The following is a 25,226-nucleotide window of genomic DNA, read 5'->3' as shown; positions in this document are numbered from 1 at the left end:
GCTGAGATTAAAGGCATGTGCCACCACTGCCCGGCTTAGATACATTTTCATTTACAGCTGTGTGAATTTTTGTCTGCATGTTTAATTGTGCACTACATGCATGCCTGATACCTACAGGGGTCATAAGAAGGCATAGGATCCATGAAACTAGAGTTACAGACAGTTGTGAGCTGTCAGGTGGATGCTAATCCAAGCTCTCTGCAAGAGTCTTTAACTTCTAAGCCATCTTTCCAGCCTCTTATTTTATTTTTTAATATAGTGTTTTCTGAATTATTATATAACTTTATACATGTTTTTATTACATTAACCCCCAACTTCTACTCCATCTGTTTTCATTATTTTAGTTTGAATTGCATGTATGTGTAGGAATATGTACACATGAGTGAAGGTGGCCTCAGGGTATAAGAGGATATTAGATTCCTTGAAACTGGAGTTATAAGCAGTTGTAAGCTGCACAAAATCAGGTTCTAGCTGATTTTGCTCTCTAGCCTCTTGTTGATTTTTTGGACCAGAAAAGCTAGATAGGGCTCACCAACTAACATGTGATCAGGCTCTTTTCATGGACTTTGAGTATAAAAAAGTAAAAGAAAAGAAAATCAGAGCATATGTGAATGAGAAGCAACAGAATTGACATAAATAAGTAATAAATAACAACAGACATATACATTTGAAGTAGATTTATCTTTTAAAATGATGAATTGAGACACCCAAGCACCTGTCCCAGTCCCATCTCCTGGGACAGCCGGAAGAAAGACATCCAAGCACCAATTGCTGGCGCCACTACAAGAGACAAATGTGTGCTGGGCAGATGGGAAGGACAGAGTAAGTGGTAGAGATGAAAGAGAAAGTGAAGTTGAGGGGTTTTCACACTCTGGAGAAAGGTAGAACTGGAGACTAGATGGTGATGAGGAATAGGTGGATATGTGGAGGCCTAGGCTGCAGTCAAGGATCATGTCTGGGTCCATGGTCCTGCTACAACTGGGGTCTGTGTTGATTTCTGTGGTTCAAATTACTACCAAAGGCCAAGCAGATGTCCATGATCTTGGCTGCTACCTCTCAGGCTCAGATCCAAAGCTTTGAGTTGGCCCACCCCAACATCTACCCCATCTATGCACTGCTGGAGGGAGTAAAGGGGCTGGTCCCGCAGATTCAAAGCTACAGGATCTCCAAAACACAGGGCAATAATAGGATATCTGAGAGGAGTCCCTGTGAAGAATGAGTATTGATAGTGTAGCAGACACCAGAGGCCTCAAAAAGACCAGGACTTATTGTAATGAACATTTGGAAGTAAAGAAGTTTGGACAAAAGGGTATATTGAGGGACAGACACACTGACATGCTGTAGTTTCCATGATGAGATTTCTATTCTTTTTCTTTTCTTTTCTTTTCTTTTTTTTTTTTTTTTTGGTTTTTCGAGACAGGGTTTCTCTGTATAGCCCTGGCTGTCCTGGAGCTCACTTTGTAGACCAGGCTGGCCTCGAACTCAGAAATCCGCCTGCCTCTGCCTCCCGAGTGCTGGGATTAAAGGCGTGCGCCACCACGCCCGGCTTCTTTTTCTTTTCTTAAAACTCTATTTTATGTTCTTTTCTTTTGAGGGGCAGAAGGCAGATACAAAGGGAAGGGGAAATGAGTGGAAGTGGAGTGCATGATGTGAAATCCACAAAGAAGCAATAAAAAGGTGCTGGAGAGATGGCTCAGTGGTTAAGAGCACTGACTGCTCTTCCAGAGATACTGAGTTCAATTCCCAGCAACCACTTGGTGTCTCACAACCATCTATAATGGGATCCAATGCCCTAGTCTGGTGTGTCTGAAGACAGTTACACTGCACTCATACACATAAAATAGATACATAATTCTTTTAAAAAAATAAAAAGTTTTAAAAATGAATTTAATTTAAATAAATGATGTAGTATGATAGCAATGAAGAGGTATTAGATTAACCATTTCGGAAGGAGCACATAGTACTCAGACAAAATGTAAAAAAGAACTATACAAAAGCATTGAAAACAAGCAAATTGAGCAGGAAATGGACAGGAGTCAACCGCAAAAGAAAGCAAAAGTGATGTTAGCTTTTCATTTTTTGTTGAATGAGCATTGTGTTCAACTTGCAAAGGGAATACAAAATTCAGAAACTGTATTCTTATGGGTTAACTGTTAGGGATCATTTGGAGACAACCGAAACTGGACCATGAAGGAGCATATTTCAGAAAGGAGGTGGGAAGCAGGAAGAATTCTGTTTTGAAAATCTCAGCTCTACATAATACAGGCAAGACAGAGTAAGCAACCCACATAAGCTAAAACCTGATTAGAGAGAAGATGGAGTTTGGGTGTTCAGTTCCACCATTCCCATGCTGTTTATCATTAAAACAAAGTTCATATTCTTGAGAACACATAACAAAACTTGGAATTTCTACAACATTGTGTTATTCACTATATCCAAAATATAACCCAAATTAGTAGACATAGGTGGCAGTAAAAGGTCCAACATATGTATAATTAGTTCTTGAAAGGAAGGGAAGGAGAAGATGGGACATTTGAAGCAATAATGGCCAAGATTTTTTCAAATTAGTTGAAATGTACACGATATTGGCAAGTTCATAATGAGATAGGTACATCATGAGTAAGCTATTTAAAACCAAGATTAAAGGAAGACCTTTAAAGAGAGCAAGCAGCTAGCAAGAAAGGTAACAATGGTCACTGGCTTACTTGAAGGCATTACATGAAGACCAAGGGCAGGGGGAGTGAGCTTTGTATGGATTTTCAATCTAGGAAAGGTATGCAGAATCTTACATCTAGGAAAAATACCCTCACCCACATATAAGTTAAAGTGAGATCCCCGAATTCCCCAGTTAGGATGGCCCACATGCCGGAGGGCATGGAACCACAGGAAAAGGCTCATCCCTGCTGGTGGGGCTGCAAGATTGTGACTGACTTGGGGAAACAGTTGGCAATTTCTTACAAAACAAAATACCTGATCTAGCAGTTGTACCTCTTGGAAATTACCTAAAGGTGGTAAAAACAAAAACAAAACATGCATATAAGCATTTATATTATGCATAATTGTCAAAACATGAGGACACCAAGGTGCTCTTCAGTAGATGCACATAGAAAACGCCTGTGATGTATCCACAACAGGACACCATCAGGGTTAAATAGACAGGAACACAGCCAGGAAACGATGGGGGAGGGCACTTGATAAGAGGCTGCATACCCCATGGTTCCAAATATATGACACCCCAGAAAAGGTAAAAATGTGAAGACAGCAAATAGGGTTGATTGCCAGGTGAGGGGGGAGGGAAAATAGGATTACTTTAGGGCTCTGAAAGTATTCCGGATAATGTAATAGGGGATTACATTCCCTTACATATTTGTTCAAACCCACAGAATGTACACGACCACGTGTGAGCCCTAATGTAATGAAGTGTCCATGTAGGTTAAAAAAATGTACTTAAATGCTCACTTGAGGATATTGACAAATGGGGAGTCTCTGCATACAGAATGAATGTGAGAAGAGAATATTTTGTTCAATTTTGTTCAACCTACTGGCCAGTTTTGCTGCAAACCTAAAGTCTGCTTTGTAAAAGGATACTAGTCTAACCCTAGCATTCAGGAGGTTGGAGTGGGGGAGATCCAGCCTCTGGTGCACAGGGAGTTAGAGGCCATCCTGGGCTATATGAGGTGCTATCTAAACACTGAAAACTAACAAATGAACAATCTGGAGGGCTGGGATGATGGTTCTGTGGTTAAGAGTGCTTGCTGTGCAATCACAAGGACTGGAATTGAGATCCCAGCCCCTGGATAAGAAATGTAGCATCCTGCAGCCATCTGTAACTCTAGTCTCAGGAATCCCATATCCTATACCCTCTTCTGGCCTCCACCAGTGTACAGACAGGCACACCTATCCACAAATGTGCAAACACTCACACACACACATACACAAATAAAAATAAAACTAAAAGCTAAAAAACACAACAAAAAGGCCATTAAAACTCTTTTTAAAAAATTAAAATAATTTAATGTCAGCAGACCATTTTTTTATATAAATAGCACATTTTGTACAATGTATTAGATAATATCCTTCCTTCCTTTCTGTTTTGTGCCATGATTTATGTCTCCTAAAGCTAACCCAGAAATAAAATTTCAAGCAAAGTGATGTATGAAATTGGTCTGAATTTTGTCCCTAAATTTATATTAACTTCATCTCACTAAATGTATTTGTTGAAGTTCTAATGCCGCCCAAAATGCATTCATATTGGAGCAGAGGTGCTTCTGCTGGTTCAAATGAGGTATGGCAGGTGACTCTTAATCAGGTACTAATGGCATCATTATGAAAAGAAAAAATACTTATTTATTTTGTTTAAAGAGAACTCAGTTTTACATTTTAGGTGTGTGTGTGTGTTTGCACACACCATGGTGCTCTGGTGGAGATCAAAGGACAACTTGTGAGAGTTGGTTCTCACTTTCTATCATGTGGGTCCTTTGGATCTAGCTTGGGTGTAAAGGCACTTGCCACCAAGCCTGATGACTAGACACTGCATACTGACAACAGAGTATCTTCAGGTTGGGGCGGAGGCTTCTGCAGCAGCCAGACAACATCTTGATCTTGGACTCCTAGCCCTTCCAGCTATGGGAAAATGTATACCTATTGTTTATACCACACAAACAAGTGTGTGTGTTTGGGAAGTCACAGCAAAACAATGGGATGACTGCAAAAGTAAGAAAGGGGAGGGAAGAGAGCTGACAACAGAGTGCGTCATCCTCTATGGGAAACAGCACCCCATCCCCCCTGCCCCCCCCCGCGCGCCCCCCCCCCGCCCCCCCGTGGATAGCTTTAAGAGACTGCAGGGTTTAAGACAGCCATTTTGGAGTGGGGTAGATAGAGATTCATTCTGACCATTGTCTGTAAACTAGAGATAATTCCCTATGGTCCTATGAGAAGAATATAGTCCTTGTTAATACCTATGCTTGATGTATTTTCAAATGTTCAAAACATACCTTTTCCCCCCTTTTTACATTTTACTTTATTTCAGAAAATCTCTAAAATTAGTGTTAATAATGATTATTTGCTTAAAAGTATCTCCAGAGCTGAGGAGATGGTTAATTCCTGTACTGCTTTTGCTAAGAACCTGAGATCATTCCAGCCTCTGAGTTAGGCAGTTCACAACTGCCTGTAAGTAGCTCCAGGAGATCTGATGCCTTTGGCCTCGGAGGGCACCTGTTCTCACATGCACATCCCTCACACTCCCTCATCCCCCAAATGAAAATTTATAAAATTCCTTAAAAGTATCTCTAGTAATTAGAAATGATTAATATTTGAGTTAAGTTGGCTCTCTTAGCCTGGTGTTAATGCAGAGGCTTAGTAAATATTTAATATACAAAATACTTAAATCTTTAATCAATAATCACACTGATCTATGTAAATATATGACTCCCTTGCTTATGGGACTGTACAGAAACCACATTGGGTTTTACTCTGAACTTCTGTTTTTAACAACCACAAACCACAAATCAGAACACATCCATCTTTCACTCGGTGTTTTCTCTGTCTGAGTCATAAGGGTTGGTGAGGGACTTTTAGTGAGTCACAGTGAGTCTGTGGTGGTGAGCGACTTTGTCCTTGGTCTTGCCTCTAAGTGTTGCTTCCTGTAATACTGCTTCCCTTCCAGCTCAGCTGACCGGCCACAGTTGCTTGGGTGCTGTGCTTTCCCGGGAGTTTCCTTTGATAGGCCTCCTGGGAAACCGGAACCTATTTGGTAATGGAGATGTCAGGCACTTAAGTGAATTGCCTTTAATTATGGAAAACATAAAGGCTTGAAACAGAGTAAGTGATCAAAACAAATAGCCCTCCCTTAGCAGTAGCTAAGAGGAATGTACATTTAAACGCAGAAGCCCTGTTTTCACACTAATATGAAAGAAGTCATAGATCGCACATTTAGTCTGAAAGACCCAATGTTTTACCTGTTTAAGAATGCTCTTCCAAAACAAATAATGAGTAGCTTTGATTTTAGATTTAGGATTCTAAAATACATGTACTCATATTACCACTGAAATAGTCGCATAGAAAGTTACATAGCAGGAATTTTTATCTACTGCCATCAGTTTTCAAAAGTCATCAATTTGTAAGTTAATTGTCCCACCTAAAATGACAGTGTAAGGTATTTTATAATAAAAGCCATTTGTGCTACTGAGCATGTTAGAGTATTTTGGGGTTTGTTGTTGTTGTTTTTGCATTTCTATACATTTAAGTTTCTACACAAAGTTCTGCACATTGAGTTTCACTTTCATTTTATGCTTTTCATCTTTCATTAGTTCCCTCAAAAATGTATTTTTTTTAAAACAGAAATTCAGTTAAACGATGTCTAAATTTTAAAAGTAAATGTTTGAGTCTTCCCCCCACCCCACCCCCCCAAAAAAATTAGAAGGAGGCAAGGAAAAAAAATGGGAAGCCTTGGCTTAATTTGTACATAAGACTAAGTTAGTGAAGCCTCTGCCCCAAGCACTAAGTAGACAGCCATAACGATTATCAAGGGGGAAGTCTCCCATGAGACGGGACTCTCAGATTAGAAAAAGCACCTGTGGGATTCTCACATACCACAGCTTTCACTGCCCGGATTTTGCAGATGTTCCCCAGCTTTCCATACTAATTTCCAATGTTGCAAATTCATAGTTAAATCATTTTGGGCCATCATAGACCCTTAGTAGCCATTTATCTCCCTCTGTTGAATATGAGCTGACATGGTTGTGAATATTAGGTAAAAATTATGTAATGCACAAATAGACCACCCTGATTTTTACCAACCACAAGACTAAAAATGTTGACACAAAGCACCCAAGGCCTATCCGGTAACCCGACCCGAATCTGAGTTCTCAGACCATGAGAATACCTTACCTTATTCTCAAAGTGAGAACTGTGTTTTCTCACTGGCAGTTATGGCCCCCAACATAAAGCCTCAAGAATAATTCACTTTTCACTAGAGTTATCACCTGTCTCTACACCAGACACCAGGAGAATAGGTCCCTGTGTCCCAACCATAAAATGCTGTCTCCTGGGGTTTCAGCATCTGGAGCTCAGACATACTGAGTTTTAGTCACAGATCCATTGTGGTCATTCAGAGCTTATTGTTTAAAATCCTATTTGTTGGACACTTCCTCTTCTGTTTTACTCCCTTTGGTTTGTTTTCAAATTATTTGGTGTAAGGTATCTGTTTTGTTTGCTTTCAAGACTTTTTTCCGGTCAGCTTTTGACTTGTTTTGGCTTCTGGCTATTTGATTTGTTAATTGGCTGGCAGTTTTTTTCTTTGGACACTCCTCCCATATCTAATCTAAGAAAAGGGGAAATGGTTAGAGAAAAGCAGATCTAGTATTCAGCCAGTGGCCAGTTCTATGTTTGACAAATGTGTTAATTCAACCTGCAAGTATTAAGAAAAAAAGGGGAGATGACCAAAGTAAAGACAACTTGGATTTATGTTTCCCTCAGTGGGGAGTAGTTGTGATCTCTAAATTGGTTTATTTTTATTTTGCAATGTATAACTGGAAGTATTAGGCAATAAACACCCCCCACAACATACATAAATTGGCAGCCTGTTTTAATTGGAATTTAAAATTATCTATAAAAAAAAAGAAAAGAAAAAAGAAAATTGGTAAATTACAAAAGTTTGTATATATATATGTATACACACACACACACACACACACACACACACACACACACACACTCTATAAGTTCTGTCCTTCTAGAGAACCCTGAGTAAGACCGAGGTGATTCTTCAATGTCCTAAGCCATTCTCAGTGGGAGAGCTATGTACCCCAAGGCATTGCCTTCCTCAGTGACATACTTACGCCAACAAGGCCAGACTTCCTAATCCTTTTCAAATAGTGCCACTCTTGGATGACTAAACATTTAAATATATGAGGCTATGGAGGAAATTTGTATCCTAGCCACCACGATATTAATTAAAAATAATTTAATTGGTGTTACTCTGTGGAATAATACTCCAAGAAACCAAAGTTGCCAGATAAAAAGCCTCGTGCCTGGTGTGGCATAACTTCCCTGAAGTTACTTACTGGTCATGGATATCTTGGAGACTTCCAAAACAAACCATGCTCAATGGTGGTAGCCCCTGGCTACAGTAGCTTGCGTAGCACAATCTGGTACGATGAAAGCTTGCCAGTAAAAGAGAATACTCCATGATCATCACCACCGATGAGCACGGTATCTCCAGAAATAGGACCTTACCATCAAGTCTTGGTGGGCAATCATGAGCAAAAGCCATAGCTTACCCAGCTGTGACTCTGAGTTACAGCAATAACCCAGATGACAAGAAATACACATGGATGCAGTAGTGGCACAAATGTAACAGGAGTAACCAATTGCTTATTGATTGGATTTAAGGTCTGTTCCACATGAGGAAATATTTACCTGGTATATAAATTTTGCCAAGAACCCATAATTGGAGAGTTCATAGACTCCAGGAGTGAATTTACTACTATTATTTCTGGTAAGTAATATTTCTACACCTCTAGATTTCTGCAGTCTCAGACCCCATCATAGAAGTTTCACTGTGCATGAGGGCAATTAATGAAGAAACTCAGAACTGGCCATAGTACACTGAATAAGTGTCTGTGGAGTGCTCAACCACAAACAGGACATGTATATCACATACTCTCCTCAAATTCAGGGACCAGGATTGAAGAGGAGGATGAAAGATTGCACGACTGAGAAGCCAGGGAGGGCCAGAGCAAAACTGTCTTCTGGACATGATAGAATCTCTGCACTCATGTTTGTAGTGATCGTACAGCAGCACTTGGTGCCTATACACATACGGAAAAAATATCAATGCAGTCAACATTCCAACATGGACGGAGGAGAGGTTTCCCTAGACAAGGAGCTATTGACAGTGATGGCTTCTAGGGGAAGAAGGATCAGTTTTGTTTAAGGTTGTAGGCCCTGGTAGGTTACTTACACTTCAGAGTACATCCATAAGTATTTGGGCAGTACAAATTGTAATCTAGTCTTGTTATGAATAAAAAGAGTTAAAAAAAACTGGCTTAAAGTGGCATTAAGAAAAAACATTTTAATCCATAAAAGACATCTTCTCTTCAACTATTTAGCTCCTGGAAATAGAAAAAAATGCTGCTTTAAGTCTACGTGACAATTTTACCCTTTGATCATTTGTTACCAAGCCTTTCTGACATCTGGGGATATAATCTTTCTACCTGTTTTTTTCACTTGGCATACACAGATTAAATAGAATTGGGTCACATATGTTCACAATTGTGTCTATGTAAGTGTTTGAGTGTCACTCAATGCTGAGACCACATGGAACAAAACTCAGTCTTCCCTCAGAATGCCCCCCTACCCCCGCCCCATACACAATAACTGAGTAACAAACTTGTGGCCATTTAAATTTTTTATTCATTGATTTTTTTCTGTACCCTGAATTATGATGATGATGATGTCTTGAAATACTTAGCTTAAAAAATGTGTGTGAATGTGAAAATGCAAGTATACTGGGGATATGGTAAAAGGCTTGGTAAATACATACTGCCTGTCTTAGGGTTTTATTGCTGCTAAAAGACCATGACCAAAAGCATCTTTGGGAGGAAAGGGTTAATTTGGCTTGCAGGCTAGAGTTCATCATCAGGGGAATTGAAGGCAGGAACTCAGGGCAGGAACCTAGATGTAGAAACTGGCACGCTTGCCCATGGCTTGCCCAACCTGCTTCTTAGGACCACCTGCCCAGGGTTGTTAACACCCACAGTGGGCTGGATCCTCCCACATCACTAATTAGTTTAGGAAGTACTCATCAGACTTGCCTTCAGGCCCACTCTTATGAAGGCATTTTTAAGTTGAGAGTCCTTCTTCCTAAATGACTCTGCTTTTGTGTCAAGTAGACATAAAACTAAGGAACAGGCTGACTCATACTTGGGGACTCTAAACTTCTTAAAGTTGAGGTCCAAATGTTTTTAACACTTGGGAGACATTTATGACCCAAACAATAACACCATTAAATTCTAAGACATAAACTTAAGATTTTGATATAATTGAAAAAACCAAAACACTTCGTGATTCCCAGTCATATATTTCACTTCCACAAGAACATTTCCTGATTCAGTGTTTTGAAGTGTGCTTGCTTTTCTTCCAGATCATCCAAGGCTAGCCTTGAACTCAAGACCTCTTGTCTCCTGTTCTTTAGTTTTGGTATACAGGCGTGAGCCATAGTACTGGCCTTTCTTTCCTTACTATAAACACAGTGCATTAAAATTCATTCTAATAAACCAAGCCCTATAATCTCACTACAACAATACAGAATTACCATATTTGAGAATGATCTAGATTTATGCACAAAATACACATAAAGCATTGGGCATAAAGCATCTATGTTCCTTTACAACATTTTACAGTGACTTGTATTTAAACATATATCCCAAACTTTTTGTTTCTATTATTGATGTAATGATAACTTGTAATGTGAATTTGTAGCATTTAATCTCGTGTAGGTTATAACAATACTTTGTTTGAGACAGTTTTTTTTTTTTCATATCTGTCCTAAGCTGGCCCTAAACTTGTAATCCTACTGCTCCAGCCTAATAATTTTTAAACTGTTGATCTATTAGTGTGTTTCTCATGTTTCTCCATTATAGGGAACATGACAATGAATTATATTTGTACTAATATTTTAAATCTCTTACTTACCCCCTTCAATCCAATTCCCAGAGTCAGGATTTCTCAGCAAATGTATTAATACTTCTGGATCGATACATATCCTTTTATACCAAATTAAAAATAAACACATCGATTTCTAGAATTTTATTTGTTTTTATTTAAATTTTGTATTTTCTTCATTTACATTTCTTTTTTAAAATTTTTTATTAGATATTTTCTTCATTTACATTTCAAATGCTATCCCAAAGGTCCCCTATATCCTCCCCGCCGCCCCTATCCCCACCCCACCCCCCCACCCCCCCGCCCTGCTCCCCTACCCACTCACTCCCACTTTTTGATCCTGTCGTTCCCCTGTACTGGGGCATATAAAGTTTGCAAGACCAAGCAAGGGGCCTCTCTTCCCAATGATGGCCGACTAGGTCATCTTCTGCTACATATGCAGCTCTGGGGGGCGGGGGGACTGATTAGTTCATATTGTTGTTCCACCTATAGGGTTTCTGACCCCTTCTCTAATCATTCTTGCCACAAATGCACACTGTTGCAGGATATTTGAACTGTGAACCCCAAGATTGTGCTATTTATTGGAAAAACCTGTTTCTAGTTGTGGTATGGCTCAGTTCTCCAAGAGCTTTCTGCTTACTGTAAATAGGATAGGTCAAGAGTAGATCAAGTAACCAATTGACAGGGAAAACTATGGGACAAAACCATAGGAAGAGGGAGTCAGGAATTAGGATAGAGAGACATACAGGAAGTAGAGGGTGGGGCATTCAGTTTGAGGGTTTTTGAGAAGGTGTAGAGAACTTTCTTTTTGGGCTGTTGGCTGAGGAGGAAGGTCAGCTGGGTATGCTCTGTGCCTCTCTGGCCTAGCAGCTTTGACCCCAGCATCTGGCTCCTGAGTCTTTATTGATAAAATCAAATGTTTGAGATTTTGTTAAAAACAACAAACATTACACTCTATCATCAGCAACTTTCTTGAGTTATTCCTTGGTTGTACACTTGAGAAAAGGCAGCCTGTGACATGGCCAAAAGTGTCATGTTCACCTAGGAGAGACAGAGACCTCAGAGTCTCTAAAGAAAACACACACCCTACCTCTGCTGTTGCTAACTTTATGAAGGATCCCTTTGGTTCCATAACAGTGAAATGCTCTTCTAGTTGACAAAGGTGTGACTTGTGATGGACTTTGTGCCAATTTCCAGACATCAAATGAGCCTGATATAGGCACACCAATAATACATCATTTAGCATCTTGATGTGTGATAAATATCTTGCAGTATTTCTGAATAACAAAACCTGTATTTTTCAATATCATATCAGTATAGTTTTGCTTTAAAGGCAAGAGGTGTCAATACTGTTGTCAAACCAGTCTCTCACTTTATTGTAAAATTTTGATAAAATTTGTTTAAAAATGTATACAGAATCATATGCTTAAAACAAAAGAGTTCTGGGGTCTAGAAAGATGGCTCAGCTGGTAAAGACACATGCCACTAAGACTGAGGACCTGTTCCAAGACACAAATGGTGAGAGAAGAAAGCTGACTCCAGCAAGTTGTCCTCTGACCTTCACATTCAGTCCATGGCACCCCACACTCCCAGTAAATGTAAGAGACTGCTGAGAACAATGTGATTAAAAAAAATAAACATCAGGGAACATACATCCATAATGCTGACTGGGCAATTCCTAAGTGAGCAGCTTAGTCACTTGAATGACATGTCCTTTATGTGAGGAGCATCCTATCTGGTTGTGGATTTGTTGAGAAATACTAGAGTGGGTGGAAAGTTGTCTACAGCTACCTTTACGTTATAACAAGTTGTATGTGGGGGTGAGAGAGAAGCAGGGTCCAGAGCTAGAGAAGAGATGGCTTCGATGTGTTTGAAAACGTTGATCTTGCCCAGCATGTAGACTCTTCATGCACATGAAACCATAACTTCACATAGTCTCCTTTTGAAGGCTCTATGCTTCGAGGTCTAGATGCTCCTTTAGGTATCAGTTTCGGAGAATAAAAGGTACTTTTTTTGGAAAGCGTCTTGACATAGGCTGGCTATGGGATAAATTGGATACCAGGCCCATGCTAATTTTGACTTAAAAAAATTCTCAGCTTAGAAGTAGGCAGACATCCTAGTTTTTGTTTGTAAATACAGTCCTCCTAATCCTTCCCTACATGCCTAATCTTATAATGAGTCAACTGTACAGCCCAACGTTGGGGATAATCCCAAACTCCTTGTGAGAGAGGGCACAGGCAAAGGAATGGGATACAGCAGGGTGAAGCAGCGCCACCCAGTGGCAGTGAACTCATTCAACAGCCTTTTGAAAACAGAATCCAAAGGCCTTACTCTTTGATAGTGACTTGTATACAAATACACATCAAAGGACAAGAAAATGGGGTATTCCAGAGTTTGAAAGTCTTGGTTAATTTTGGAAAAAGCTGTAGCAGTGTGGCATGGTGTATAAACATCCTCTTTTAGAAACAATTGTTTCTTACGTGTATGTGTGTGGTCTGCTTTTCTCTATAGGTGCCATCTCTGTGCATGCCCAGATGCCAGAAAAGGGTACTGGATCCCTTAGAGCCAGAGTTCTGTGTAGTTTCTCTCTGTATTTTAATACCTGAAACTATTAAATACATTTTTATGTTTTAAATTTACATTATAGTATGATAATGTTATTTATTAGTACAACTTTTGGGTGTTACAGTGAATTAAACCTAGGGCCTTACATACGCTAGGCAAATGCTCAACTACTGAGCTACAGTCTGAACTCAGTATATTTTTTAAGGATTGGTAATGCTGTTGCTTGATGTTACTACTTATCCTGGTATAAGATGGTGAAAATTTTCAGATATGTGGATTTTTATCATTAACATGGAAAAAGAAAATTAGTTTTAAAAAATTATGCATGTGTCTGTGTACCAGGTGCATGCATTGCCTCTGGAGTCCAGATGTGGGCATCAAAGTCTCTGTAACTGGAGTTACAGATTGTTGTCAGCTGTCATGAGAGTACTTGGAACTGACACTGGGCCCTGGGAAGAGCAAGCAGTACTCTTCAGTGCCGAGCTATTTCTCCAGACGCAGCAACATCCTAAACAGGTCTTCTGGAATCCCACATCCCTGGTCATAGTTTCAGTTAGGCTAAAGATTCACTCATACTTTCTCCTCTTATGCAGCAATCTGTGTCTCTCTGTACAGAATAGGATGCTAAGTGCTGGGCATTTAACCCTGAATCAAAACGGAACCAGATAAGGTTCTGTCTAATAAACATCTCAGGAAGGCAAAGACAAGTCCAACAAAAGACAGAAGTAGGGCTAGACTCCTATGAAGGTTAATTACTAGCTGATGAAGCCAGGTGTAAAGCCTGAATTCTGGCATTTGGAAGTTAGAGGCAGAATGATCATGAGTTCAAGGCTAGCCTAGGCCACAGAGGCCATCCAGGAACATATCCAGGAACAGGGAGACAAAACAAAACAAAGAACAAGAATGCAGAAAACAAAAAACAACCAAATTAAAAAAAAAAAGTCTATTTGAATGAAAGGACAAGTTCAAAACATTTTGAAGATATAAAAATACTCAATTGGATCTAGAGTACAAACAAACAAACAATCCAGTGAAGATTTAACGATTTCTAGTTTTGGATGAGTCCAGATGCCATTAAGAGTCAAAACACAAACTGCAACAGTCAGGAAAGAGGAGAAGGAATAGGCTGTCTGCTTAGATATGCTGTGTTAAGCCACTGAAATAGACTTGAGAAATTGGCAGGTGTAAGTTTAGCTCTAGAGCCTGGGATAAAGATGGAAGCTGAACTGCTAGCTTAGTACAGTGGTTACTATGGGAGGGGAGATCATCTGATTAGAGTCAAAGCACCAAAAGGGTCCAAGAATGAAACCTCCAGAGATTTAAGAAACAGGCAAAAAGTGGAGCATTGGCAGAATAATAAAGAACAGTAGTAACTAGGACAAGAATAAAGGTAAGCACGCGTAGGGGTGGGAAGGGCTGGCTAACTTTGTGAACAGGCAAGTGGCCAGACTGACAACATTTCGGCGATGGGGCAGCTGTGACCTTGCCTAACAGTGACCTTAGGAAGAGGCAGTATGAAGAGGGTGAGTGGACAGCAAGCACTTGAGGCAGGAGCATCTAACTCTGTAAGTCTGGTAGTCACAAAAGGCATCTATGAGGGTGTGGCATCTTCACATGGGGATTTGAGATTTCTAAACAGCAAAGTCTTGACTGGTAGTTTATGAACAGCATATGTTTATTTCATCTACTGGCCAAATTTGGGATTAATTTTTAAAAATTAAGCTAAAGACATATACACACGTGTAACTATTTCCCCTAGGTCTTAGACTAGAGCACAAAGCAATAAAAGCTATGACCTTACTGTGAATAGGGTGAGAATCACAATTTGGTCTTTATCTGGGTTTACCATGAAAGCAGCTAGCAAGCAGTTTGGCAGATAGTCATTGTGCCACATAGTTATGTTTTGGCCAAAAATGAAGTCCAGATATAATATGGTCCCATAAGGTCCCATCTCTTTGTGACATCATAAACACCTTATATATTTTCATATTTGTTTAATGGAACTCTCCAGGGTTACATTTCTCAAAATCTATCCCCAGCAAGTGGTGCATGGCTGTAAATAAAGATGCTTGTAGATGAATTCAGCTGCCTACTTATTCTGCAAATCATAATTTGGTGGCCTTAGTGGTTCTAACGACTTAAGTGTCAGGAAAGCCCCCCTTCCATATTTGCTTAAAAAGATCTAGATGTGTCAGTGCCAGAAGTAACTTACTTCAGATGCAATCTCAGGCCATGATACTCTGGTCACAGCTGCAGGGCACCCTTGCCTTCCCATCTACATTCACCTAGGGCCTCTTCATGAGACCTGGCTGCCTCCCAGCATAGAAAGCAAAGCAAAAGGCAACAGTCAAGTAGATTCTCCTTTACTGCTTCTGGTTGAACTACTCTAGAACTTTCTGAAAAAGCAAAAGAGAGTTTCTCCCCCTAAGCCACCAGCCTTCTGTGTGTGGTGTATGGGTCTATGTCTGCTTGCACACATAGAAGACAGAGGGCGTCAGAGGTCCCCCAGCAACCTCTGTGGTGTAGAAACTATGTCTCCAGGAATTTCTCTTGCCTTAGACCATTTGTTTTTTAGATATTTATAAGACTTAAAACAGTATAAAAGCTGAGCAGTTGTCTATCCTCTATGTTGTTAAAATTTATGTATCGATAACCCGGAGTTATTGTTTATGAGGTTTTATTTGGGCTATTTCTAACGTCAATTGGCTCTAAGGACCACACTTTCTGTACTCTTCTTCCCTCATGGTTCTCCTCTGACACCAAGTCCATGAAACCTAAACCCCACTATGTCTCTTCCACTCAGCAGGCATCTTTATTTACCAATCAGAAATAACTCAGGGGCAGGGTCACTCAGCATCTTACAGACTCTCCCTGGGGCAAGCCAGCAAGTATCTGCAATCTTCCAGGTCCCCCAAACCCCTGGGGTTAATGTATGCTTGGGACCATATTTAACTTTTAAGTGGATAGCAAATGCTTTTAACTACTGAACCACCCTCTACCTCTCACAGCTAATACCCAACTTCATCTTCCATGACTTTTAGTGTAATGATACTTTATGCAATTAATGATGGCAAGGGATTTTCCATTTAGAGAATCTTATCAGGTTATATCTAGACAAAAATCTCAATATTACATTCAAATCTTAGAGTGGCCATCACTGTTAGAGATGGTTATGTCTATGGAAAATACAATGTAGAGCAACACTGGCACTTTAAAGACTTTAATATTCTGTGGGTTTGACATTGCAATATGAGAATTGTTCAAAAGGTCCTAGGTTCAATCCCTAGTACCACGGGTTTCAAAATAAAAACCCAGCTGTCAAATGTTACTAAGCAGGGACTTACACCAGGGGCCTTTACAAGGTCCTCCAGCCAGTCTCTCAGGAATGCATCTTTCAGCACAGCTAAATACTGGTTAGACAGCAACTGAAGCTGTCAGTAAGGGATAATTATCTGGATGGCTCTCAAGTCAGGCACTGTATATTAACTTCAGGTGGGGAAAAGTGATGAAAAACTCCTTTTCCGATCCTGGGTCATGGAACAAAAATCTGACTGAGATTTTGTCTATGCTAGATTATGCATTTCGTTCGTGTCAAAGCAGTAATGTTTTTTGCCCTTTTTAAAAATTCCAATGTAAATAAGAAGCAAAATTGCAGTTCAGACAGAAATAGTTTATTACATTTTGAGAAAATGTGGCCAAGTCCTCATTACTTAGAACGCTAAGTAGTTTCTTTTCTTTACAGTTTAGCACAAACTGTATTTTTTTTTCGATTTTTCACGAAATTGAACATCTTTAATCAATACATAAATAAGGTCAGTTTTAGTACTTTGCTTTTTATTATTCATTCAATAATATAAATATTGTGTCAGTTTCTACAGTCACTTGGCTTTAATGTACAGCTATCTATAGATCTGCTTCTCCTTATTTATGCTAGCCTTCAGGTTATTTCTGGCAACCCTGGCTTGCTTGCTGGTGAAGAGGCCCTAAACCACCTGATTCCGACAAAAGCAGAAAGCAGCATTAGATTTTATTTTCCTTGTTCTAAAATGTTTGGCTTTTGCTAGTCTAAAAATGATTGATTTTGATTAGAAATTTGAAAATGACAAGGATTTCTGAGTGTATCTAAAACTAAACAATTTACCAATGACAAAGAGCAATGTCATTCCATTTACTAGTGTTAATACTGAAGACCGTTAACGTCCGTCCACAAAGGGTAATTACAGGGGAAGTGTTCAATCAGCAGTACCTTATCTAGAACACAATGCTCTAAGGAATAACCGAGCATTACTCCCACCAGGAAGGGGCGTCATTCTATAGCTGTCTCAGGTGCTGTAATATGTCTACCGGTACTCCCAGCTGTTGCACTAAACTGGATGTCTGCTCCAGAATCCAAGGGAGGCTTGGCTTTTCCAAATGCGCATGCTCTTGCGGTCTACAATGTTCTGGATGTGAACAACCCATCCCGTTCGGACTCCTGTCAGAATCGGTGTTAGTCTCAGCGTTACTGTCACCTTTCGCTTGGTCAGACGGAACTACGTGACAAAGGTCCATATCCTCAATGATGTCCAATAAATCCGTAACTCGTGGCTGTGATGTAACTGATGTCAGCCGTCTAAGCACACACTCTTCACACTGGCCAACGGCGTCCAGGAGGTTACTTATCTTACTGATCAGAGCCGAGCCATTACCATGAAGGTGACACCAGGAAAGCAAAGCACTGAATGGAAATATGAACAAGAGTTAAACAGGAAACAAGTTAGTGGCAGGCGTCTAGGACACTAAATACTGCATGTCTTTCTTCTACACAACACCATGCAGAAATACTTCATCGATAATGCAAGTCAACGTTAAGTAATGATGTAAATAACACTGAAGTTTAAACACAGTGTATTTTAATGTTAATTAGGAAGACTTAATATTATATATATATACATATATAAAATATATATATATAATAAATAATACCCCTCATAGCACTGTATTTTTTTTTAAGATTTATTTATTTTATGTATGTTATCATGTGGTTGCTGGGAATTAATTGAACTCAGGACCTCTGGAAGAGAAGTCAGTGCTCTTAACTTCTGAGCCATCTCTCCAGCCCCATCAATTTTTTATTTTTACATTTTTCTGGCCATGTAACTTCTGTACAGTAAGATATTATTTGTAGAAAGACCAAAAAAAGTTTCTTGTTTTTCTTTCCTTTTAAAATAGAAAACCTAGACTTGCTAAATTATTAAAGACAAAACATTATCAGAAGTATTTTAGAGACTTCATCCTCAGCTACTGATCGTTTTATCAGTGTGACCTCAAGTCAATGTTTTTATTTCTCGGCACTACTTAATATTTAGCCTAAGGCACCAGGTAGTTAAGACAAGCATCCTAACCCTGACCTATAACACCAGCCCCACTTTCTTAAGGATAGCAAATAGCTTCTAATCAGTCATTATAAACTTTGTCACAAATTACATTCACCAACAGAGCTTTAATATTCTTGAAAAGTGTTAAGAATTTGACTCATAATATATTTAATTATTTTTGTTTAATTATTTTCTAGTAGACCAACCTTCCTTCCTGATTTTTCATATAATAAAAAAATCATGGTTCTTTTTTCCTTTTGGTGGGTACTGAGCCCAGGGCTGTGGGTATGCTGGGCACACACTCTACCCAGAGCTACAACCCTCTGAAAATATCGTAGAAGTAAAGCGTCAATGGATGGAAACACTGGGCTTCCTAAGGTCATAAACATGAAGCGAAGATGAATGCTTGGCGATTTACCTCCTCTTCTGAATTATATATTCTCCTTAATTTTCTAAAAGTCTCAACAAAATTTAAAACATTTTTTTTCTTTTTCTTTAAATGTGATTCTTTGCAGCAGTTTGGTTCTTTATAAGGACAGTCCAAAAAGTATCCCCATCAAAGAGGCTGGCCCAGCTCTTTGTCACCATTGGACCTGACTTTGTGCCATTATTGCTATGGTATCCTACGGGTATTTAAAGTTCAGGGCTCAAACAAGCAAGACCTCTTTCTCTCAGTCATTACGGTTTTCACTGTGGACTTCCAGCTGAAAGACCCACCGTCTGTACTCTACCATATGTGCAGGTAAAACAGCGTTCTTTAGAAGCTGACAACCCCTCCTGAGTGATCAGTGCTCGGCCAAACGGCAAGAAGGGAAAAGCATCAGGGACACCTAGTGAAATGGAGGAATTAACCAACAACTCCCAGAAAACCTTCTGAAAGCTGTACTTTACATTCTGAAGAGCCAGGTACCCAACAGCAGGAAAAACACTTTAAAACGTTGATTTTTTACATATTACCTCCATTAAAGACCTTCATTAGAACTGTGGCTAAATAATTCATCATTTAAAATTTTAAAATTACCTCAGTGTTCCTCTGAGGAGTCCATAGTTTATAATGACGTCTGCACCCTCTTTGTAGCCTTGATTGAAGCCCCGTTGAAGAGTAAGTGCTTTGCCGGCATCTAGCCCATCTCTGTAACCCTCCTGAAAAGAAGAAAAAACCCAGTTGTAACTGACACCAAGTAAGTCTTCTCAGGAAAGCACAGAACCAATTTTGAAGACAAATTTAGGTTTGTACTATGTTAACTGAATTATGATATAGCAGAGACATAAATCCTAAGCAGAATGTTTCTCCTAAAATCTTATTATTGGTTCATCGTTCCTTGTCATATCTGTTTTATTTTTTTAAAATGTTTCCCAGGCTGGCCTGGAGCTCCTTATCCCCACCCTCCTAAGCGATGACAGGCAGATGCCTCGATGCCACACAGGGAAGTCACTTTGGAAATCTAGGGTTACTGTGCAAACATTAAACATCAGTTGTTATGTTTTTTAAAAACTGTGTTAGCAAGGTCTTCACAGAAATGGGAAACTACATGTCTGGTCTCTTGGTAACTGACTAGAATAGGATGGAAAAGGAGGCTGGCAAGGCCAGGGAAGAGGGAACTATTTTAGGAATAGTGAAGAGAAGTCTGATTTTAGAAATCTAATCTGAACTGTGGCATAGAGATTTGTCTTATTATTATTAGTTTAGCCCTGGATTCCTATGGTATTTTTGTAATGATATGATGGTTGCTGGGCTCAACAAATATTAACTTACTGGAACATTAAATTAGGGTTGACATAACTGCAGCTTTAAAAGGGTAATGTAATGGCTAGTATATTGGGTGGATGCAGTTCTTATCTTTTAAATAGTTAAGTAACATATATTTACTTATTTTTCTTGAGGGAGGCATTTATTTACTTCCTTGAGTGTGAAGGTCAGAAAATAACTTCCAGAAACCCATTCCGTCCTTCCACAAAGTACGTTCCAGGGATCGAATGCAGGTCTTTAGACTCTGGAATCCACCTCCATGTGGAGACAGATCTTAGCAAGTAGTTCTCACCCAGAAAAAGCGCCGATTCTACCCAAATAGTATTAAGCAAGTTTCAATGAATGGTAAGACAGGTCCGAATTGAATAACGCATTTAAAGTAAAGCTGAAACAGTATTTCCTTCTCTACCTCCCCCTTACCGTCCCTTGACAACATTCTCAGTTCACCCTTTTCTAAGCCTTGGTAACACCACGCCTAACTTTGGACTCTCAGTGATTCTGCGTTCTCTGCGGGCCATCAGCCTAGTGGGTGTGCATTTCTCCTCCTCTGCTCCTCCCTTACCAAACTGCACACTCTTGAGGGACTGAATAAAGTTCACGTAGTAGAGTAGGGTCAATGCCCCTGCTCCAAACCCGGTTGGGGCTCCGAAAGAGCACCAAGAAACAACCAGAATTCTTAAGACCCGGTAACGTTGGAGCGCGCTGGCTCGGAGACCCGCGCTCCTCCGCCCAGGCTTCCGTGCGCGTGGCCCCGCCAGGGAGCCCCCGGGTCCCGCCTGGGAGTCCCTTTCCCCCGCGTCCCCGGCCCCGTCCATTTACTTGGACTCGTTTCCGCATGTGACCCTGCCATTCCCGCTGCGCTAACAGAGACTCGTCCGCTTCCTCGTCAAACACGTCCTGGTCTCCAGGGCTCGCGATCTCCGGAGCCGCTCGAAACCAAGACATCGCCGGGAACACCACGAACCCCGGAGCCGCCGGAAGCCCGGGAAAGTGCTTCCGGTTCAGGGGGCGGGACGAAAGGACAAGGCATGGGACGGAGGGGCCTGTGCGGCTCCTCCTGCGGCTTGGCGGCAAAGGGTTGGGTCTCTTCCTACACCTCTGGAATGGGCAGCGTGGGGCTGGCTGGGTGCTGCAAGCTAAGCCCCACCATTCAAGGGCTGAGATTCAGTTTCTGCAAGTGCTGAAGGCATTGGACGTCCGCGTGCAGCCAAGAACTTTAGAATGTGAAAGCTGATTCTAGGATCGATTTGAGATTAAGTAATGGGACACTTGTAAAACCAGCGTCCATTGGCAATTTCCCTCTTAGCCTTTGACTAGGAGAGTTAAGGAATGTGGCTCAAGTATTTAGCAACTTCTGGCTGGGAGTACATGTTGAAGAACTGGACACCAGTAGCGTTCTTGTTTTGTCATGTGATAACTGAATTTTTCTGACAAATTGTTTTGAATACCTATTTCACATCACTCATCATTTTGGGACAGCGCACTATAGGAATACAAGTTCTCAGTCCCAATGGACTTCCTATTAGTGTAGAAACGGCCAGTTAGCCAACAATAATTATAAGTAACTCATAGTTTGAAGACTGTAAGTGATATGAAAAAAAAAATCATTGTGAGGGAAGAGGAAACAGGTTACTGTTTTAGTTTATTTTACATTTTTGTCCTGAAGACAAAAGCTTTGCAAATAAGGAATATATGCTCTGTCAATAAGTTGTCCCCTACACAAAGTTATTACTTTTTATCTTCAGAGAGAATTTTGTATCCTATAAATGTATGTATAAAACCAAATATAAAATGTGATAAGGTGTATGTATATAGAGATCTTAATTAGAAGCAAAATGGCAGTACAGGAAGCCATAGAGATAGTGATTGAAATGAGTAAGATAGAAAACTTCTTCTGTGACTTGGCTCAGTGGGTAAAGTCCCAGGAACGGTGTCAATCACCAGGGCCCACGTGATAGAAGGAGAAAATAAACTCCTACAAATTGTCCTCTGACCTACACATACACACACACACACACACACACACACACACACACACACACACATCATATGAAAACAAATGCAATTAAAAAAATCCAACTCAACCCTTGCATGATAAACCTTAAAGGACAGGGTCTGAAGAGATGGCTCAGCAGTTACGAATACTTACTTCTGGGGGATGTTAACTTGGTTCTGGGCATCTACATACAGGTGGGGGTGATGGCTCACAACCACCTGTGACACCAGCTCCAGGGAGTCTCAAGCCCTCTTCTGGCCTCCAAAAGTGCTTGTGCACACACAGGATACATGCATACAAATACATACACATATAAGTAAAAATAAATATTAGAAAAGAAAACAGATAATCTTGTCCTGCCTCTTTCTTATTAAAAAGAGGGAAAGAAATGTAGGAGGGTGTGAATAATTTTGAACTTCTGTGTCTAACTCCTGAGTGCTAGGATGACAGATGTGCATCAGCATGCCCAGTTTGTGTGGTGTTGGGGATTGGATACAGGATTCCAGCATTGATTGCACCAACTGACAGACATCTCCACACCTTTCAATGAATATATACCCTTTAAAAGTTGAACTATCTGAGCTATAGCTTAGTCAGTAAAATACTTACGTTGCAAGGAAGAAGACAAGAATTAGAACCCCATACCCCACACGAAAAAAGCCAGATGTAATAATGTGTGTCTGTAATTCCAGATCTTGGAAGGTGGACACAAGTGGATTCCTGGGGCTTTCTGGTCAGCCAGAATAGTTTACTTGGTGACTAAACTCAGGCTCAGCTAATCCAGCCCCCCTCACCAAAGGTGCATAGTACCTGAGGAATGATGCTGAAGTTGTCCTTTGTCATGCACCCTAACATTCCTGCGCCTGAATACTCACAAGAAAGCACATGTGTATGCACACACACACACACACACACACACACACACACACACACACATATACACACACACACACACATATACACACACACACAAATTGTCTTACTGCATTTTAAAACAGGTTTTCAATTTTCTCTGCTGTGGCCCTTCTGCTGTTGTAGTGCCAGGGAAGTTTAGATATTTCAAAACAAAACAAAACAAACAAACAAACAAAACAAAAGAAAACAAAACCAGTCAGGAGCCAATCTGATATAACTTAGAGCAGGGTCTTTATTTTATTTGGGCTAGCTCAGGACCCTCAGCTCACCACTGACATGAAGGATGGTTTTGGTGGAGAGAGGAGCCCCGGATATCTATCAGGGCAAAGCCTAATACTAAGCAGCAAGCAGGGGTAAGCATGTAAGCGTCTAATCGGAAAGCTACTGTGGCCTTTAATATAATTGTTTGGTGCTAGGAGTCACATCATAAATTTAATTTCTGCTCCCCTCTGCATTGTTGGTCATTAGGTAAGGGGTGGGCTTATAACCAGGGGGTGTAGGTTTGTTGGGGGGAATAACCTGGTGACACTGGTCTTGTTGGGGGTGTAACCTGGAGATGCTGGCCTTGTTGGGGGTGGGACTGGAGCTAGGCTTGGGTTTTGCTGGGGGAATAACTTTGAAACTAATGTTAGATACCAGCCTATTAGTTTACCTGAATTTAAACTTAGACCAAGTTCTCTAAAAAAAATGGAGTGCAAATTTAAAAGATTTAGCCTCTCACTGTGGCCCCTTTCACTGAGAAATTTTCATACAACTGTTGAAGGATATTTGATCACATTGTGAACCCCGAGATTGTGAACTGTAAAACCTGTTCCTAGCTGTTGTATGGCTCAGCCTTTGATACTAGAGCTTGTTTATGATAAACAAGTACCTGTGTCCCTTTCACTGAGAAATTTTCATACAACTGTTGAAGGATATTTGATCACATTGTGAACCCTGAGATTGTGAACTGTAAAACCTGTTCCTAGCTGTTGTATGGCTCAGCCTTTGATACTAGAGCTTGTTTATGATAAACAAGTACCTGTGTCCCTCAGCCCTAGCACACTCCTTTAATCCAAGAGGTAAATAAAGTCAACCCTAGGTCAAGAGGTGGAGCAAGTGACCAGGGGACTGAACATATGTATACAGAAAGGAGGGTCTGAGTTGAAGGATATTTAAGACAGCTTGGAGAAGGAGAAAGAGATTTTTCTTTCTGAGACATCAGCTGGGAGCTTTCTCTGCCTCTCTGAGCTAGCAGGTTTTCACCCTAGCATCTGGCTCCTGAGTCTTCATTTGGTAAATCAAATGTTTGTTTTTAAAAGCAACATACAACCGTGAAATAAGTCTGAAAATCAAGCATCATACTGATATATCATATACAAATTTATTCTTTGGTATTACATGTAATTTTATTATTTATTAAAGATAAAAAGCAAATTTGCATACTAATGTTTTGGGCATGATTACTTATTTTCCATATACGATTAAATCTTAGCTGTGTTACTTGACACTGCTTTTCAAGTTGAGAACAATTTTCATGAAATGTATCTTGCTCAAACAGCTATTTTAAAATTAAGTATTCTAATACAATGCCATCTGAAGATACACTAATTGATACTGACACATGGAGAAATGACTGTAGGAACATTAAAGGTTGTTGTTTTCATTGTATTTCTATAAAAGCAGAGAACAATGCTCAGAGTGAAACACTTCAGCGTGGAGCATGCAAATCTTGCCTGTGATCCTGGATGCTTGAGGTCAGGGTTGCTGGCACTGTGTGGTACAGTGGTGTGTGCAGTGCACAGGGTGCTTGGCGTGCTTGCTCTGTGCTTAGATCTAGGCTGCATGAAGTGAACAATACAGCGTGCGTGAGCAAATGCTCCCAGATACACCCTTCATTCATTACACAATTGATTTTGTATATTTGATTGGTGTGTGTTCAGAGACCTTTTATTGTTGCCAAAGGTTTCACAACTCCTGTGTATTCAGTTAGGTGACC

The 25,226-nt window shown here is 40.2% G+C and overlaps 1 protein-coding gene across 1 annotated transcript; it reads right to left on the bottom strand.

Annotated features, from left to right (window-relative positions):
• Nucleotides 1–16,879: 16,879 nt before the first annotated feature.
• Yae1 (YAE1 maturation factor of ABCE1) lies at nucleotides 16,880–21,316 on the bottom strand. The gene is made up of 3 exons (XM_021180515.2): nucleotides 21,157–21,316; nucleotides 19,609–19,730; nucleotides 16,880–17,947 (listed from the first exon to the last, which is right to left on the bottom strand). The coding sequence occupies exons 1-3, from the start codon at nucleotides 21,280–21,282 to the stop codon at nucleotides 17,542–17,544; spliced, it is 654 nt and encodes a 217-aa protein (XP_021036174.1). The 5' UTR covers nucleotides 21,283–21,316; the 3' UTR covers nucleotides 16,880–17,541.
• Nucleotides 21,317–25,226: the final 3,910 nt, after the last annotated feature.

Source organism: Mus caroli, unplaced genomic scaffold (assembly GCF_978045245.1).
Source record: "Mus caroli unplaced genomic scaffold, Mus_caroli_1 scaffold_15, whole genome shotgun sequence".
Taxonomy (NCBI): domain Eukaryota; kingdom Metazoa; phylum Chordata; class Mammalia; order Rodentia; family Muridae; genus Mus; species Mus caroli.
This window is presented reverse-complemented; position numbering and strand designations above follow the sequence as displayed.

Excerpts from the sequence above, each read along its gene's own strand:
- Yae1 (XM_021180515.2), bottom strand. The coding sequence starts at position 21,282 with ATGTCTTGGTTTCGAGCGGCTCCGGAGATCGCGAGCCCTGGAGACCAG. Across the intron at positions 19,731-21,156 it reads ACATGCGGAAACGAGTCCAA|GAGGGTTACAGAGATGGGCT; the intron begins GTAAATGGACGG and ends TCTTCTTTTCAG. Across the intron at positions 17,948-19,608 it reads CTCCTCAGAGGAACACTGAG|TGCTTTGCTTTCCTGGTGTC; the intron begins GTAATTTTAAAA and ends ATTTCCATTCAG.